The sequence below is a fragment of the Atractosteus spatula genome, chromosome 10 (genome assembly GCF_055471065.1).
Source record: "Atractosteus spatula isolate fAtrSpa1 chromosome 10, fAtrSpa1.hap1, whole genome shotgun sequence".
In the NCBI taxonomy this organism is placed as follows: Eukaryota; Metazoa; Chordata; class Actinopteri; order Semionotiformes; family Lepisosteidae; genus Atractosteus; species Atractosteus spatula.
In genome coordinates this window covers 29,788,823-29,808,773 of record NC_142715.1, presented here as the reverse complement: position 1 = coordinate 29,808,773, position 19,951 = coordinate 29,788,823, and the positions used below count along the sequence as shown (strand labels likewise).

Here is a 19,951-nt window from a genome sequence, read left to right as displayed (position 1 = left end):
GTCCGCGTCTTAGTGATCCCCAGGTGCTGGCACACTCTGGCGAAGACCTGGGACTCGAAGTTACGCCCCTGGTCACTGTGTAACTCCTCCGGCACCCCCAGCCTGGCAAACATCCCCTCCAGCAGTGCATCGGCCACCGTGGGGGCACTCTGGTCCGGGAGGGTGTAGGCCTCCGGCCACTTCGTAAAATAATCCATGGCCACCAAGACGTAGCGGTTCCCGGCCTCGGTGCGCGGAAACGGGCCCAAAACGTCCACCCCCACCCGCTCTATAGGAGCCCCCACCTGGTGTTGTTGGAGGGGGGCCCGGGAGCGCTCGGGGGGACCCTTCTGCGCCACGCACACCGCACACGTTCGGCAGTACCGCTCCACGTCCCGGTGGCAAAGACCCCAATAAAAATGGCCTCGGAGACGCTGCAGGGTTTTTTTACCGCCGAAGTGCCCCACGCCCGGCTGGCCATGCACCGCTCGGAGCACCGCCCCGCGGAGCGACCGAGGCACCACCAGCTGCCACCGTACCTCGCCACTGGAGGGTACCCGCCACCCCCGGCGCAGCACCCCGTCCTTTACCTCCAAGGCCTCCCACAGGGCGCAGAGGGCCTTGACGGACTTTGGGTGCGGGGCGAGCTCCTCTCGCGTAGGCCGCACTCCTGCTGCCCTCCAGCGGAGCACCGGCCCCACGTCAGGATCAGCTGCCTGACGCTGCGCCAGGTCTGGCAGGCTCACCCCCAGCGGCCCCTCCCGGGCCGTGGCCGCGGTGCTCACCCCCGCCACGGGGCGGACAGCCTCCTCACGCTGCTCCCGCCGGGCGCAGTGGTGGCAGTCCGCGGCCTCGCAGGGGCGCCGCGAGAGAGCATCAGCATTGAGATGGCGAGACCCCGCACGGTGCACGACAGTGAAGTCGTACTCCTGCAGGATCTCTATCCATCGCGCCATCTGCCCCTCCGGCTCCTTAAAGTGGAGCAGCCAGGTGAGGGACGCATGGTCGGTCCTCAGCCGGAACCGGGTCCCGAACAGGTACGGCCTGAAGTGGTGGACCGCCGCCATCACCGCCAGCAGCTCGCGACGGGTCACGCAGTAGTTCCGCTCAGGCCTAGTCAAAGCCCGACTATAGTATGCCACTACGCGCTCCCCATCCGGCCCCTCCTGCGCCAACACCGCGCCCACCCCCGAGTCACTCGCGTCGGTATCGAGAACATACGGCAACCGCGGGTCAGGGTAGGCCAGCACGGGGGCCCCCACCAGAGCTTCACGCAACCGGCCGAAGGCAGTCTCACAGCCCGAGTCCCAGTCAAAACGGAGGCCCTTGTCGGTGAAGCGGTGCAGCGGGGCAGCGATGCTGGCAAAGTCCCGGACGAACCTCCGGTAGTATGAGGCCAACCCCAGAAAGCTGCGCAGCTCCGCGACGGTGCGTGGAGTCGGCCAGCCCCTCACTGCGGCGACCTTACCTGGGTCCGTAGCCACCCCTCGCGGTCCAACAACATGTCCCAGGAAGGTCACCTCCCGCCGCAGGAGCTCGCACTTGCGGGGGTTGAGCCTCAGGCCAGCACGGCGGATGCAGGCCAGCACCGCCTGGAGGTTTGTCAAGGCCTGGTCGAAGCCCCGGGCATGAACCAGCAGATCGTCCAGGTACAGCACACACTGGTTCCGCGGGACAGATGCCAGCACCCTCTCCATCAGCCTCTCGAACGTCGCCGGGGCATTGCACAGGCCAAAAGGCATGACAGTAAACTGCCAGAGGCCCTGGCCGATAGAAAAGGCCGTCTTCGGGCGAGCATCGGGAGCAAGCGGTACCTGCCAGTAGCCGCAGCGGAGGTCCAGGGAGCTGAACCAGGTCGACCCGGTGATGTAGTCTAGGGCGTCATCTATCCTCGGCAGGGGGTAGGAATCCATCTGTACTGTATATTTGATTTCCGCGAACCGTTCAAGGCTGCTTGGTGCTTCGCAAGCAAGTCATTTAACTTCATTTTAATATGGATGTAACCATAAATGTTCTTAAGCATGTTGTACTTTTGTCGTACTTTTTAAAACATTTTAACTGAGGAAGCACGACAACTATTATACCTTGTGATACATGCAAGATATCTGTAAACGAAGATGTAATTACAGTCAAATTGGCAATTAACAGAAAACCACAATTTGTATAATATTATTTCTCTATGTCGATGATCAGTTGAAGGATTTGAAGAAACTATATAATATTATTCCTCGATATCGATGATCAGTTGAAGGATTTAAGGAAACAGCAGCGATAGAAGGTGATTTTAGTTTTGAACCCATCTTTACACCTCAATAATCCATGTGTCCTCGAAAAAAGAAAAGACAGGCATGTTTTGAGTCTCATAATTATCCTCTTCTCGATCCAAAGAAACGTATAAATTTGATTCCTTCCGTAGTATTTTGGATTTTCTTACGAAGATCTCACGAAGCATTGCCAGGATCTATATTTAGCGTTCTGTAGCGATAACACAACTGATATTGATTGAGTAGAAATCTATGATGTATAGACAACTTTATCTGAAGCGAGAAATCCAAGAATGCTACTTATGAAGTGTTAGGATTCATACCAAGATATACTTTTTGTTTTCAACCCAAAATGCTGCTATTGCATTACACATTATGTGAACATTACCAGTTTTGGTAGCTTCTCTGCGCGAAACTAATTTTCAAAACTGAAACTAATTACAAAATTACTTAAGATCAACCATGACAAAAAATTATAAATCAGGACTAATATTAATATCAACTCATATGACTACAGAAGAAAAGATTTAACTGAAATATTAATAATACTATGCAAGCCTAAAAAGTAGAACAATTCAATTTATATAACTTTTATTTTTTTTATATTTTGAGAAATGGGCTCACACACCGGAAGACACTAACGTTTCTCTTCGTTAGAGTATGTGAATAACAGTTTAACCCAAAATGTTTGGAGTCCAGAGGGAGGACTCGCTCGCTGAATGATCTCTCAAGAAATCCCTGGTGAGATTCAAAAGGTGTTTTTTTCAACAGCCACGAAAAGTTTGATGATCTTCTCTGGATTTTCTGAATATGACGTTAAATTAGTTCAAATCAGTTGGTAGTTAACAAAACTAAATGCTTTGGAGGTACATTTAAAACAGCAGAGCAACACTGTAGCACTTCGAGTGTGCCTGAGTTTAATTGTGTAAACCTGTCTCTCTATGAACACGAGCAAAGAGTTCTCACTCAACAGAAGACTGTGATGTGAGCACAGTAATATAAAGCACCTGGAGATGCGGGGGATTGAACGGATTGTTATATGCTTTAAGTGATGGCTGTACGCACAGAAAAAAACGACAGTACTGATGATTTTTTTTTTAGTTGAAGCACAGATTCTTTCCAAGATAATGGATAAAGGCAACCCAGTGGATACTCTAGTAGAATGTGGAAGACAGTTAACCTTTGTAACCAACGCAACCACAGGAACAACGTCAAGAAGCAAAATCAATTCCCCATTTAAATTTGACATGTGAGGTATGTTTTGTGACTGCTTGATGTAAACCCTATTTTTTTTTTTACTTGGACAAGTTATTTCTGATGGAGCGCTATCCGCAAATATGTAATAATCTTTACCCCTGCCGATGATTCGGCGTGAAGTATCACAGACAACTGCTTTCACAGACAAAAACAGCTCACCACCACAGCCAATATTAAATGTAGTTGCTGGCACACTACAATGTGCACTGGCTCATAAGTGATTTCGGCAGACGTTGCTCCCTCTGTAAAGCTGAAAGTGCCAAAGAGCATTTCTGTTGAGAAAACATTTTTTTCTGCATTGATGTTAAGCTTAGGGAGCCTGTCTTTTTGAAATTCTTTCTCTAAACACCGTGTGCAGCCTCCAGAGAGACTAACAAATATTTTTTTGAGAAAATGTCTCACACATCAGAAGACACTAACGTTTATCTACGTTAGAGTATGTGAATAACAGTTTAACCGAAAAAGCTGTAATTGTGATTTTGTTAAAATTCAATAAATCGTCAACAGTAAGAAATTATTAAGAAAGTAAGAAATTGTTTTATTTAATAAACTATAAGACATGAAGAGAGTTTACAGGTTATATCCTTCGCTTTGTCAATTAACTTAAGCGTTCAGGATCCAAGCCTGTGTGTGGATGATTGTGTTTCTTGAATCTCTTTAATCATCAAATGTTGTTGTTTAGTCCATCAGTTTTTTCTCGGGTTGTACCATGGATATTTTATACACTCAATACTTTTCATGCTCTTTTGCCTTTTCCTTCACATACGGAAAAAGTTCAAGGTGTTCTTGTTGCTGTGCTCCACACCTACACGAAAGCACATGTAACAGTACAGGACACACAGTGAGGAATTCACACAGCTTTCAGCTCAGTGCGGAGTCCAGAGGGAGGACTCGCTCGCTGAATGATTTCTCAAGAAATCCCTAGTGAGATTCAATAATTGTTTTCTTCAACAGCCACTAAAAGTCTGATGAACTTCTCTGGATTTTCTGAATATGACATTAAATTAGTTCAAATCATTTGGTAGTTAACAGAACAAAATGCTTTGGAGGTACATTTAAAACAGCAAAGCAATACTGTAGCACTTTGAGTTTAATTGTGTAAACCTGTCTCTCTATGAACACGAGCAAAGAGTTCTCACTCAACAGAAGATTGCGATGCGAGCACAATAACATAAGACATCTGGAGATGCCGGGGATTAAACCCGGGACCTCATACATGCGAAGCATCCACTCTAGCACTGAGCTACATCCTCTCGGGCGCAAATGGTGGAACTGACGTAAAGATGTGCATATGTTCACTGAACACAATCCACCCTTCACGAAGAATGCCTGCAGTTTCCCACTTTCGCGTTTCTTCTACTACAAAGTAAATCAATGGGAATGAAGAAATAAGGAAGGGAAAACAATCGCATTGAAGCTTCCAGAGACTGGGCAAAATGAATAATTTATTTTTATATCCAGTCACATGGGCGACGGTGGTTGATTCTTCAACGGGGGAGTGCGTTTTTCTACCTCCTTACTCGACTGTCTTTCAATTATGTTTTCTTTGAAACCTTTTTTCATCTTTTAAGTGCTTGCGATTAAATTACGCATAGAAAAACAGCAGTACAGTTGATGTTCATGGACCGATGCACACAACTCCAGTGATAAAGCCCTGTCTGTAAATATTGTAGAAGAACGTTAAAGGGCGAAACAACGCTCCAACCACGGGAATGGTAACAAGAAGGATCGTGTTCTTATTTAATATGTGCTTTTGAATTGCCTTGTCAATACACACAGGCTTTACAGATGGACAAATAATTTACAGTGGTGTTTGTAAACAAAGATGGAACATGTTTCTTCTATACCAGGAAGAAAGGAGCAGACTCTTAAACTTTAAGAGACAGAAACAACACCTCATCACAGCTAACACTAATTAAAACAACATCACAACAGAAGAGTGAAGCCTTGAGTGAATCAAATTAGTTTTCATTGGTCGTCTGTGTCTTCATAACTTTGTAGGTGAGAGAGAGGATTGCGAAAATGTGCGGGTGCTTCTTAGAAGTGTGTTGGTAGTACAGGTGACTTCCAAATAATTGAGCCGGGTTTTAATCCCAGCCAGTGCATCCCCAAACCTTTTCAAGATAATCTGTTATCCGGTAGCACATCTCCTGAAACTAACATTCGAGGTAGGAAGCATGCTCTTAAACACCAAAACACTCAAAAAGGAAGAAGCAGATCTCTGTACACAAGACAGAAGTGCGATATTAGAATTTCTGAGTTCTTGACGGATTCAGGCTCCTTCTCAGAGGTCCTTGCTCGCCAAATAACTTTACTTCTGAGGAAGAGCACCACGGAAAAAAAACCCAACTCAACAAGCGAGCGCATTGGTTGCTCTTGCTCTTAATGCAAGGAGCTGTTTTTTTTTTTCCTCGCAATAATCATTATTAACCAAAAACAGCAGCACAGGTAGGTCACATTTGTGATTATGTCACTTCTTTGCTTCAGCAAGGTCAATAAAAGACTCTGAAAGTAGTAAAGCAAAACTGAACTCAAAATCATATTAGGAATTCTGAGCGATATCTCCATACAGGTAATCCAATAAGAACGTTGAAATATTTGAATATCATCTCTCTATATATTTCGCTGCTTTTTACCCGGAGTAAAACTATTGGATTGAAGGAATGCTAACCGCTGGGTTAAAATGTATAGTTGTTATCTGGAGAAATCTGTAAACTCGTGATCTTATATGTTTTAAAAGACAGCACAGGGAAAAACGACAGTGCTCATTATTTTCCAGAGACGGAGCACTGATGACCTATCCGAGCTGATTGATAAAGCCCACCCAGTGGATACTCTAGAAGAACGTCAAAGAACATTCACCTTTGTATCCAAAGAAACGACAGGAACAACATCAGGAAGCACAATCAATTCCCCTTTTAAATCTTTCCTGTAAGGTATGCTATGTGAAATCATGAAGTTAATCCTCTGATCTCTTTTGATCACGAACAAAGTATTTCTGATGGGGCGCTATGTTCAAAGATTTAATAAGCTTTACCCCTGCCAACGATTCGGCGTGGAGAATTAAAAGTTTCACAGACAAAAGCAGCTCACCACCACAGCCAATATTAAATGTACTTGCCGGTACACTATCATGTGCACTGCCTCAAAAGTGATCTCGGCAGACGTTGTTCTCTACATAAAGCTGAACGTGCCAAAGAGAATTTCTGTTGAGAAAACAAAATATTTTTTCTGCCTTGATGTTAAGCCTGTCTTTTAGAAAGTCTATCTCTAAACACCTCCCGCAGCCTAACAAAAAGCGCTTTTACTGATTGTATACTGACTGGGGGGCTTCAGCTCTTGTCGTCAGATCTAATGATATCATGACATGTGGAAGTGACTGCATCTTTATCTTCCGAGATGCTTTCAAGAGCACAATCGCTACTTTCACCGGCAGAAACACAGCAATAACGAAGGAGGTGGGTTTCATCCTAAGTGCTGTTTGTAGGGGCGCAACTCTATGGTGATCTACTGACTTGAAGAGCAAAAATCAAAATCCTCTGCTACTACTGTTGCTTTTTTCATAGTTTCTTCAAATCCTTCATTTGAACGTAGATTTTGAAGGATATTGATGATAATACCACATAAATTGTGGTTTTCTTGTGATCGCCAATTTTATTCAAATAACAGCCTTTTTTACAGTTCCTTGCGTGTTTCACAAGGTATAATAGCCCCCCTCGCATCCTCAGCTAACATATTTTAAAATTACAATAGATTATACAGCATGCATGTTTACATTTATATTAAAATTAAAGTAAATATACAAGAATACATACAGTGCTAACCCAATAATTCTTGTCAGGTTCTCCAACAAATCTGCGTTGTTATTTTAACATGTTTCAGCTGAGGGTGCAACAGGAGTATAAATGAATTTTCCCGCCAGCCATTCAAAGACCAAATTCCATGAGTGAACATTATTTTCTCAGATGTTGCCGGCATTGGACTTTGCCGGTGGTATTGAATTATGTCCACAACTGTTGTAGTAGTTCCTTCTTGAAATTCGACACGTGCAAAGCACTCGTAATATCATAGGTGTTAAAGTTCGCTGAGTCTATTCGAGTCATGGTGTGTATCCCTGCCTATCATTGGGAGACGGGTAGCTTTTTCACACTCAGATTCCAATCTTCAATGCTTTGTGTGAGAGCTTACATAACTTTCATTTTCTCACATTTTCTGACGATTGTTCCAAAGGGGCACCCTGTCAATTCCGAATACTTTTCAAAAATCTGCCTGCATGTTTGATTATTGTCATTTAATTTCGAAAAAGTTCAATATTGATCATAACTAAAGAAAATAATGATCACGAACAAAAAAAGGATAAAGATGCGAGTCGATTCTTGAATCAGAGCTGGGTGACACGGGCTTCTGTTCCGATATGGTTGTACGAGAAACAGGAGGAATCGCCAATCTCCTGTGGAACATGAGTTGAATCAGGAGTGAGACATTTAGTATACTCGTGCATATGTCAACGCCTGACCTACATCGTAAAACTAAATTAAAAACTAACATTAAGTTGTCAGAGACATTTATTTATATACAAACAAGAGACAGACCAAGTAATAATTCTACATTAGTTCAGGTAGGTAAACCTGAACTAACTAACTAAAAAACCTATTAATATTTCTACATTAACGTGTCCTACACTGATCAGACTAATTGACATGGTCTGATTCAGAGCCTGTGCAGTTCGTGCTAATTACAACAAGGACAGTTCTGATCCCTCATCACCGAACTGAGCACAAGTTCAGTTGTTCTCCAGTTTTGTTACGCATGGTTTTTCATTGCAATTGAGTTCAGAGCTGGAGCTGATCTCCAGACAGTACAGTGTTTTGGGTAAGTTGTCGAAATTCGCATGAGGCTGCAGACAACTTACCCAAAGTGTTTTCTATAGCTTTCAGGTGGAGTTCATTTATATAAAAGAACGTAAGTGGTATAAACACAACACACCAGACAGCAGTCCAACTTATAATTTTATGACGTGAGGCCTGACGCGTTATTCATTACGCCACTGACCCTGCTATTGTAGTGCTAAAAAAAAACACGTTTTCTACATTTATGTCTGTTCACTCTAAAAACTCTAAAAAAGACAAAGGGTTTGTGTGTCGCGCTAAAATTCCGCTTCATTTCGAATGCAAATAAAAACCGTTTTGTTCCAAGAAATCATAAATTTGTCACATCCTTCATACTATACTTCTCTCTTGTATTAGTAAAGCATTTTTATTTAAACTGAACAATATATGAAAGGTTTCATCTATACACTTACACATAATAAGTATACGAATAAATACTCGGAAGAAGCCGCAGCTCAGGTGTTAGAGAGATTTAAAATCGGATCGGAGGATTTAGAGTCCAGACTGCAAACCAACAGCTGACACAGGTCTTTTATAGAACCGTTTTGATTTCCTCTACTTTATCCCCGTGACGTCATTGTCCTGCTCGCAGCCGAGCCCGACACACGTCTGGTTTTTGTCGCTGGGCGCACACCCTGCGGTCCATGCGGGTCCTAATACCCCAGTACAATGAAGGGGACACTAAACTGTAAACAGGTGCCGTCCTTCGGCTGAGACGTAAAACCGAGGTCCTGACTCTCTGTGATCATTCAGGAGAATGGTGGTGGTGGAGGGGAGTCCCCATTACCTGTAAAGCGCATTGAGTGGAGTATCCAGAACAGCGCTATATAAGTGTATGCAATAATAATAATAAATATTATTATTATTATTATTATTATTTTAATGTAAAATGCAATAAAAAATAAAAAAATATCAAACTTTGATTCAAAATAGATTAATATAAAAACTGATAAAGCTAATGCTTTTTTCAGGGCTATAGCTGTAGCTGCGAGAAGGTTAAAAGCGCGCAAGTTATACTCCCAGAAGTGCACAGTAGCTTGTACTTAATAAAAATGTACAATTCACCGCTGGTATAAACAGATGTGTGCCGTGTTTGCCTTTGTAAGCATTTGTTTAAAAAATAAGTTCACAATACGATAAAAACACAGAAAGCACAAACTTTATAATACAACGATACAAAATCAATACCAAATCATTATGCCAATTAAGTACCTATCCTTTGAAAACAGAGAACACCTTTATATCTACAAAAAAACTTGACATTTGTATGTATTTTTGAATTACAAAGCAGACAGAGTAGTCCCTTAATTCAAAGATCAGATCTTGGCCAAAACAAGACAATCAGACGTGGGCTGAATTCGGAACAGGAACCTCTACTTCGTTGTTTATTGAGCTTTTGATAAATGTCTGAATTAAACAGATTCGCTTTTTTAACTCTTTGATTAAAGTACACAAGAAGCACCTTCCTTTAAACCAGAATCGAACCAGCGATCTAAGGACTTCCTGCTGATTCTACTACACTCCTCCGCTCAACCAACTGAACTATCGAAGGGATGGCGGTAGGCTTTCTGGCACATACTGCCCAATGTCGTGAAATGTTCCCGATGATTTAAATCCCACTCGACATCAAGTTTCCAACTCGTTTCCTTAGTCTTGTTTACCTTGAATTTAAGCCACGAACCAGGATTCTACTGTATAAACTTCCAGGGATATTACAAAATGTTTGATGGGGCATCAATCATTCCAGGCGGAAATTGACTCCTTTTTTTTCTCGAGGGATCATATTGAACATTTCATTAGTATCGAGAGGAGGATCACCATGAGACACAAAACAAACAGTTTCTTTCTGTCTTTATTAGAAAGTAACGTTTGTGCTACATTAATAATATTTTCGTGGAAATAAAGAAGTTGTAAATTTTAAAATTTATATTTGAATCGAAATGTGGTTTTGAGTTAAATATTACCGTGTTCATGTAATTAATTTGTGTTTGTCATTACTATATATATATATTGCCATGTTACTAGAATTTGTAACTGAAGTTTACTAGTTGTGTTTTTTTATGATGGTTAGACATTTGTTGATTACAATATTGTATATAATGTATAATTTGAACTACATATTTTTCAGGTGTGAATAATTGTATATTTTAAGAAAAAATTTCTAAAATAAATCATTGGCTTTATTTACTAGTTTCTACACCTATAAAAATCTTTCTTTGATGTATGATAGATCTTTAACTATATATGTACAATAGTCTTCTAAATTTATCCATATAATAGAACTCCAACCATTTATGTATAATAAACATATAATCATAGATGTCTAATTGACGTATAACGATATACGTATATTAGAATTTCATTCTAGACCACTTACGGAGCACATTTACACGTCTGGTATGCGTTTAATAGTCGTATATTCTACATCTTTTGCCCACTGGGATGTGCCGATTTTAACTTGGCAAGCCAAGATACACATTTTCTAATGAAGCCTTAATTAAAAGACAGTTTGTTTCTCGAAAGCGTGTTATGTAAAAAAAGAGAAAAACGAAAATATATGGATGGTAATCTTTCAAAGCTGAAGATTTTACTTTTGAAAAATTGACATTTTATGTATGCAGATGCATTCGCTGGTTTTAGAACTTTGCTGTACTTCCTGAATCATTTTCAGTATTATAAAGTGGGTGTAGATTTTTCTTTCAGGTTAGGACGCGAGTGTGTACATGTGTTTGATTTTCGTTTCACTGATTCTCATTGAAGATTTGGGAATTTACGACGAAAGAATCAGTTGCCTCGGAAAGCAGAAGGTTTGGTTCTCAACGATATTGAAGACACGCCCATGTAGAGCAGCGGGTGATGATTTGTGCTATAAAAGACCAAGTGCTCAAAGTGAAGTCTGCGTTTACCGTTTAGACTTTTCATCTCGGGCGCACTTTTAGAAAGCAAAGATAGAGCAGTTGTGTTGACTTGCTATATGGCAGAATGGCGCAGCGGAAGCGTGCTGGGCCCATAACCCAGAGGTTGATGGATCGAAACCATCCTCTGCTATGTACACTTTATGCACGATTGATAAGCACACCATCAATTTAATGAAGTGCATTAGAACTGTTTTTTTCTCTCGTGTCTATGCAAGCTTTACACTTAAGGTACTCTTTCGTCTTTACCAATAGCAGATGCCCAAATGTATCTTTGGTTGTTCTGCGATCCTTCATAGTTTCCTCAATTCCTTCAAATGAACATCCATATCAAAGCAATTATATATATATTTATTACAATTAAGGTACATATTAAAAATATCAATGCACATTTGTATAATGCTCATTTAATAATGATTGTCAAGTATTGTCAAGTTCTCCAACAAATCTGTGTTCTAATTTTAAAATATTTTTGCTAAGGATACAACGGGTGTATAAATGAATTCTCCCAACATTCAGTTAAAGAAAAATTCCACACGTGAGGATGGTTTTCTTGGACATTGACTTAGGTACTTAATTGTTTACTTGTTGTAGTTGCACACGAGTAAAACACGAAGATTTCCTGCAACATTCAAGAGGGTTTGCGAAGAAATCCCTTCAATTTTTAGCGGAGATTATGTTTACATCATCACAATCAGAAGCGCGTCCCTGAGTGCATTTGACCCACCAGCCCTTTGTTTAACAGCTGCACAGGGACACATTCCCGTTGCTTTTCACAAATCACTGGCATCTTTTTGCAGCATTTCTTCTGTCCTGAGAAGCAAGATTTGTATTTTATCGTTCAGAAGTTGTATGAATTTCTTGAAGTTCAGAAACAACTTGTTCCAGAAAAGAAATGAACACTTGCTTCAAAGTAAATCAAGACCTATGTGTCTCTTGCTGTGTGTGCTCTTATCTGTCCATCTCTCTCTCCTCTTCTCTCTGGCAGTCTGTGTAGAGTATCTGAAGGGGATGTAACACCACTTGGAAAAGAAGAAAAATTCTCAGGAAAAATTCTCAGGAAAATTCTCAGGCAGAATAAAAAATCATTATTCTCTTCTCAGTCAGATTCACAGCTCAGTCTCACACTCAGACAGAAGCTTAACTCCGTACTGCTCTCTATCCTCACAATCCAGAACCAGAAGATATTCAGACAATCAGTGCTGCTACATGAATAATATCAGACAGAACAGCCTGGACTCATGTCACATTTCCCCCTTTTATCCTTCCTCCCAGCCCTCTTAGAGACATAAAAGAACTCCTGGTTCTCCTCTCTGTGAACTGGGCTCAGGGGTCACTGATCTGGCAGCTGTGGGCTCTGTTCAAGGTTGAAAACAAGAAGGTTCTATTAACGCTTTCCAGGACTTCCAGCCCTTCAGTATTACTTTCTTTACTGTATGTCAGCCTCCCAAAATGTTTATAAATGTTTTATAACACATATGAGTGTGGAATTATCTTATTATTTATATATAGTATTTATGTAATAAACACCAGTAGTGACACTATGATCAGTATATTGATTATTTGTAGCCGATGCTCCGATGGTCGTATCTACAATAGTGACCATTTGACCAGTCTGTAGCTCTGGGCAGTGGGACTCAGATCACACAGAAGACCCGTCTGTGTGTGATTCCATATGAGCCCTGGGAATCAGCTACTCTAACAAATGTCTCATAGACCATCTTATAAATTTACAATTAGTTGAAGACATGTACAGATGCAGCCATTCAAAGTGCGCGTCACAGACACGTACCGCAGGTGACGTCGCTCAGTATGACGCAAGATGACGCGTGGCACCGCAGTACGTGATTGGTTGACCGACAGGGGCACTCGTGGTCCGTTGGTCTGTCGTAGAAAGACTTACAGTAAAAACGTCTTTGCTGTGCCTGTTGTAGATATTGAATTTTACCACTGAAGGGAAATCTTAGTAGCTGAGCATAAAAAGAATAGGAGCATACTGTAACGCGTGTGAAGGCCATAAACGATATTAATTTTGGAACATAAACATACAGTATATACTGTAGCTGGTCTTGGTACTTTAAAGAAAAAAATACACACCAGTATTCCATTTCTCCCTAAACATTTTAAGCTTTGAAGTCTTTAACTAACATGATACCGGAGTCAACAAGCATACTTTTAGAATTTGATTAAAAGGGAATATAATATGGAATCGCGTATCTAAAGAATTTAATAACGGTATTCGTGTGCTGCGACAGGGCTGTGTAGGGCTTTTTCGCCTGCCTGTTCATGCGAGCTGTCTTCTAGCCGACTGGTCTAGGTGCGTGACTAGCAACTGGGAGGTTGTGTGATCGAATCCAGCTGGTGCCGGACTTTTCTTTTAACAAACATTTCTTCGAAAAAATAGAATAGCGATATTATGGACAATAAATTGACTTTTATATTTCAAAATATCGCAACATGAACGATATTTGCGATATTTTGAACATATCTTCCCTTCTGACAGTGGTTCCTCCTTCTATTGTGTGTGTGTGTGCAACAGAGTAAATTTTTATAGAGAAATGGAGGCTGGACAGTATGCGTTACAATATAAACATTTATATTGATTTAAATCGTGTTCTGATTTAAATCGCAAACGCGTGTTTAATTATGTGTTTTTTAATCATAATCAGGCTAATGCATTTCTACATTTTCTGTATGAACCAGCTTAGAGGTTCATACAGAAAGACAGCTTGTGTTTAAATTGAGTGTAAGGTAATTTATGCTTCTAAAGTCATGGTCAGCATTTATTATTGTACTGTGCTGTAAACTTTTTCTGTGCCTAGTCACATTATTTTATAGCGTTTTTATTGCGTTATTAAATCCGGTGGCGCTGTGTGTTAGAGTAGTTTCCTGACTCCCTTGTCACATGGTCTGTGATTGAATCCCATAGAACTATGACTTTATTTTTTAACAAACATTTCTTTGAAAAAATGAAACGTTTCCCTTGGTCAGAGATTAAATAAAACCTCACTCGCACCAAACAAATTTATATTTCTAAATATCACAAAATACGTTCATTGTCTTCCAATCGAGTCGAGTTGACATTGGAAGCCTGCCACACCCGGACTGTTAAACCAACGCATTAGCACGTCAAAGCCCATCGAGGGTATTGAGCCAGTATTGCCTTTAGTATTCCCCCCTCTCCCCTCAATTCAATTCAATTCAAGGTGTTTTATTTGCATGACAGATGGGTACAAGCAGTGTTGGGTATGTATATTGTAACGCTTACGGCAGACAGGCACTGTGTAAGAGCCGGCGCACCAGAGCAGCGCACCGAGGGAGCGTCTGCATTTCTAACTTAGTTTTTAAAATTAGTCAAGCAATATGAAGCATCTCCTTTTACTTAGTGCCTGAGCATAAAAAGAATAGGAGCATACTGCAACGCGTGTGAAGTCCATAAACGATATTAATTTTGGAACTTAAACATACAGTATATGGCTGGTCTCGGTACTTTAAAGAAAACATACACACCAGTATTCCATTTCTCCTAAACATTTTAAGCATCGAAGTCTTTAACTAACGCGATACCGGAGTCAACAAGCATACTTTTAGAATTTGATTAAAAGGGAATATAATATGGAATCGCGTATCTCAAGAAATTAATAACGATATAATTATATTCATGTTGCAAAAGAACTGCAACGGACATAAAAACTCCCTTGCTTTTAACAGAGCGTTCCATAATTTCTAACTACGAAAATGCCAGGTGAAAGGATTTGTAAACATATTTTGTTAAAGCAAGTCAGAACCCATTCAGAGCCTACATTACATTTTAGCGTTTCATTCTGAGCAGAAGACCCTCACACCTGAAGAAGGGGGAGGTGTTTTTCGCTGGAAATCTCGCCTGCTTCTACTTTACAACCGGAGTGCTGGCTGTGACGAATTAAACCGGTATTACAGGTTACAATCACAGACCATGTGACATGGGAGTCAGGAAACTAACACAGCGCCACCAGATTTGATAACGCTATGAAAACGCTATAAAATAATGTGACTAGGCACAGAACAAGTTTACAGCACAGTACAAAAATGCTGACCATGACTTTAGAAGCATAAATTGCCTTACACTCAATTTAAACACAAGCTGTCTTTAGCCCTCTAAGGTGGTTCATACAGAAATGTAGAGATCCAGGCTCAGAACACACAGCTTCATTAGCGAATACATATGGAGGATAACTAGAGAAGACGTTTTACAGAGGATGGATTTTTAGAAACATCCCATCAGTGACATCACTGAAGTCAACTCCTAGGTACTGTAACTGTCGTGTGGATAGTTTCACAAGAATCAGACAAAGGTTTAAGCATCGCTTGTTCTAGATAAAACTGCAAAAAAAAACAACAACCCATAATGTACTTCTTTGCGGCTCTGTTTGCCCAAATCATATATTCACAACGTGAAATCTAGAAAATAATATTACGTAACCAAAATCCGCAATATGGAAACAGAACCTGTGTAATTGTTGATAGATGATGTACTCGTAACATTTTTTCAAGACGAACTACAACATTTAAAAAATGACTTGTATGTACTTGATATCTCTAATCAATCCACGGGTCCCAGCACGAAACGAAAGTAAAACGCATACCGTTTCGCGCTTCTTATTAGTTGCTCAAAAGTAATTTGACCGTATGAAATGCATAATATAAACCTAGAAACATATACGTGAGTAGTACTTAAGCACTGTAGTATCGGTGTTAAGACATACCTCTCAAATACTGTAAATCAAGTTAAAAATATCTCAAGATTCTGGTCATAATGAAACCATGTTTCGTGTATGTTTTCTTTAAAGTACCGAGACCAGCCATATACTGTATGTTTATGTTCCAAAATTAATATCGTTTATGGCCTTCACACGCGTTGCAGTATGCTCCTATTGTTTTTATGCTCAGCTACTAAGATTTCCCTTCAGTGGTAAAATTAGATATGAATATTCAATACTTAAACGGGCACAGTTAAGACATTAAATATACATATACATACTGTATACAGTACAGTTTGCATACGGTAATATGTTTATGTCCCTAAATCAATCTCTTTTATGAGCATGTGAAAGGCATGGTGAATCACTGTACTTTGCATGATTGGAAAAAAATGCGTGATTGCGAAATGCTGTGGCGTTACTTTTACAAAGACGGTCAATGAAAAAAAGAATGTGGACCAGGGCAATACTTTGAGTTTACAGCTTGTCCAAGGTCATTTATTATTAATACTATTATTAATATCTTCGTTAAAGACTTTGATGGCTACAGCTCAAACATGAGAGGTTGAGCTTTATTAGCTCCACCTTGCGGAAATTCCGGATACTATTATTTTGCTAGCGGTATTTACCGGTAACTCGCGGTATTTACCGGTAGCTTGCGGTAGACTGCGTACAGCGTACCGGAAAATAATGCGGTATCGCCCGCGCATTTTGAATGGCTGCATCTGTAACAGTTTTACAGATAATTTAAATAATCAGACAGCAGTTTTGGCAGTGGATACATCTCCACATGGGGGAAAGAAACTGAAATATATGTGCTCACTGTAAAGTATGAAGAGGTGGTAAGACAAGCAAAACAACTTTGCAGATAATGTAAAGTGACATTGTTTTGTGTCAATCAGCTCACAGATTTCGCTTCATGTGCCTTAAGCTGTGCAATTTGTATGGTTGTTGAATGAGATTGGTTTCTTCACAAGCCCAGTCAATTGCCCAGCTTGCCGACGCACACCTTCATGAAGACTCTCTTTAAGATTTCATTGTCAAGTCGCCTCCTTTGCATACAATAGTATCACCGACACTAAGAGAAAGGATGAGAAATGGCGTTTATCAAGCGATTGCAGTGTTTGTTTGACTGAGGATCCTTGTGTGCTGAACTGGCCTCTGGAGAAGTGTAGTGCAGTAAAACAGAAGGTTTGTGTCACTCAAGATTGTTTCAGAACAGAACAATACAATTACAATACTTTTGTGAGATTAAATATTACTGGTGCATCACAGTTCTTATAATGGTGAAAACAGGAGCACCTTCTCTACATTTTTGACTGAAGTATTTAAACGGAAAGAAATAATATCACTATGCAATTCATAAATGCAATTGAGCTCCTCTAAATGTTCTAGTCTGATGAAACAATGTATAGAATTAGGTGACAATATCGGAATTCATTCAAATGCACAAGATTAATTTTCAGCAACAAAAAAAGTGCTCGGAAATATTTTACAAGAATGAAACCTTACATTCACCTAAATAAACATTCACCCTCTACATTAGCAGAGAACAGTAGGACAGAAGGTTAGTGTCACTGAACACTGCGTCAGAGAGGCCGATCTCTTCTCCCTCATTATGCAGGCTTACCCACTCATGATTAACTGTCCTCCAGTGATACTCAACTGCCATCATCGACTCAGACACGACGTTCATGTACATATTATACCTTAATATGGCACTGCGTTACAATAATTTGATCAAAACAACTGGTGAAAAAATAATAATCAAATATTTCTTTCCTTATTTTAGTAGATAAAAACTTTATCCAAAAAAGAAGCATTTATTCCTTTCCTCTCCTACCAGCCCTTACAAGTCACCCAGTTTTTAATTTAGAGCTGGATTAAAGCTCCAGTCTCTTTGGGGGTGTGAGTTGGAACCCCACTGCTGCCAAATATCTCCAACTATCTCAGTGTTAAGAAGCAAAAAACACACATTTGCTGCAGAAGTAACAGGAGAATTTGTGCCATTCAGCCTTATAGCGTGATGTCATTTTCTCATGCTCATTTTTAGATACTTGTGATCGACTCTATGATTCTTATGAGTGTGCCCTCCATAAAGGTAGCACAGATATAACGTGCCAAGTTTTCAGAGAATCGCATTAAATACAGGTCAGAAGAAGGTGACAAAGTGTCCGCTAGGCAGTTCAGCGATTTCAACAGTGTTCTCTGTTGACACCCGACGTTCTCCAAAAGAGTAAGGTGTTGGGAGTGTGGCTGGGTGGTCTAAGTGCTGGGTTTGTGCTCCATTTTCTTCCCTGGGTTAGGTTTGAATCTTGCCGCTGCTAAGTGTTGGTGGGTAAAGACCTTCCTTCTATTGCGAGTTCGATGGGTAAAAGCTTTGCTTGACAGTCTGTCGAGAGACTGAACTAGGTGTTTCAAGATAGTCTTTGTCAGCTTAACATCAAGGTATAAAAAAGCCTCATTTTGAGTTCCCAACAGCAATGCTCTTTGGTCCCTTCAGCATTATGCAGGTGTAGCGGCGAGGCTTAATAATAAGGCAGAATTAAGTGTTTCTGAGCTTCCCAAATGAGGCCCAATTTCTCTGTTCATCTCTGTGGTGCAGCCACAGAGAGACCATTAGTGCAGGGTGATTTAAGGTTTCCTAGGACAGCTCCCAAAGGGGGATGCACTTAGCTAAGCCTGGCTATCATGATCAATGGTCATCCATTGGCGCCTATCTGTCTAGGGAGTGCCAGATGGACATCTGGACTGCATTCCTAAGTGTCAGGAGTAAGTGACTCATATCTCACCTTGATCAACCAATCAGGGACTGGTAGGGCCGAGTAACCCACGTGGGACTCTGATGCCCATGGAACTTTCAGCCAATCAATGAGCTGAAGTTCCTCCAGGTAAAAACAGGCAACACAGAGAGCCTGGGAGATTCAGTAAGTTTCAGTAAGATTCTGGAGAGGATTCTGTGGACTGTTCTAAAGGGAATTCAAAGGAGAATCCAGGGCAGGACGGCCCAGGAGCAGAAGGCTCCCAAGGGCAGGACATTCTCGCAGCGCGCCTCCTGACCATCCTGAGACTCAGCCCGGACAACCACGGAACGGCCAGTGTGTCCGAGTGCCAGAACTTTCCTTTGTTCTAAGAGTCTAGAGCGGAGGTTGCCAGAGAATAACCAGAGGATCCACCCGAGGTTAGCACCAGCAGCAGGCCTCGTGAACAGGTCGGAACTGTGGACAGCTGAATCACTATTCAGAACTAGTCTTCATCAGGAACGAACCGGTCCTCTTCCTGACTTGCTGGGACCCACAGTCATCTTTTCTCCTGTGCACAAACTGTGCTAGTTAAAGCCAACACTAACTAGCCGGTCAGTGAGCATCAGCAGCGCACCGTCGCAAGCCGCACAGCACAGCCTGGCATGGAGCCAGAGAGCGCGGATTGGACAGCAACAAGCCTGCAGCTGATTCTTTGTGCCTGCAGGAGATCTGAATCCCCAGAGATTGGATGAGTATTCAACTTCAATGCATTACAGCTCGAGAATTCAATTGTTATCCAAACCAGTTGATATCAATTTAATTCCTAAGAGTTATGTACTTGTCTTGAGTATCTAATGTAGAAGTTGTAACCAAGTTCACTTTACGAAACGGTCTTAATGAATGATATACTGAACGTATGTCCTCTTGATGTGTAACACTTCGTAACTGAATGAATATATATCTTTTGTATTCTGATAACCCTCTTGATAAGATCTGTTAGGTTTATACGCATATTTTATGTATTAATAAATGTATCCTCGTGTATTAGTACCTGTGTGTGTGCGTTTTTTGAGTTATGTCGCATGGTTGGATTCTAAAGCCATCAAAAGAATCAACTTTGTGATTTACTGCTACAATTAATAATTGTCACAGTAAATGCCCAAA

At 41.1% G+C, this 19,951-nt stretch overlaps 1 protein-coding gene across 1 annotated transcript in view; it reads left to right on the top strand.

The window, feature by feature from the left end:
- The first annotated feature begins 398 nt into the window (after positions 1 to 398).
- LOC148827843 (uncharacterized) overlaps positions 399 to 19,951 on the top strand; it is a 29,038-nt gene continuing 9,485 nt past the window's right edge. The window contains exon 1 of the mRNA XM_088926384.1: positions 399 to 1,217. Within this exon, the coding sequence (XP_088782510.1) occupies positions 399 to 1,217 (819 nt within the window). The remainder of the gene's footprint in view (positions 1,218 to 19,951) is intronic.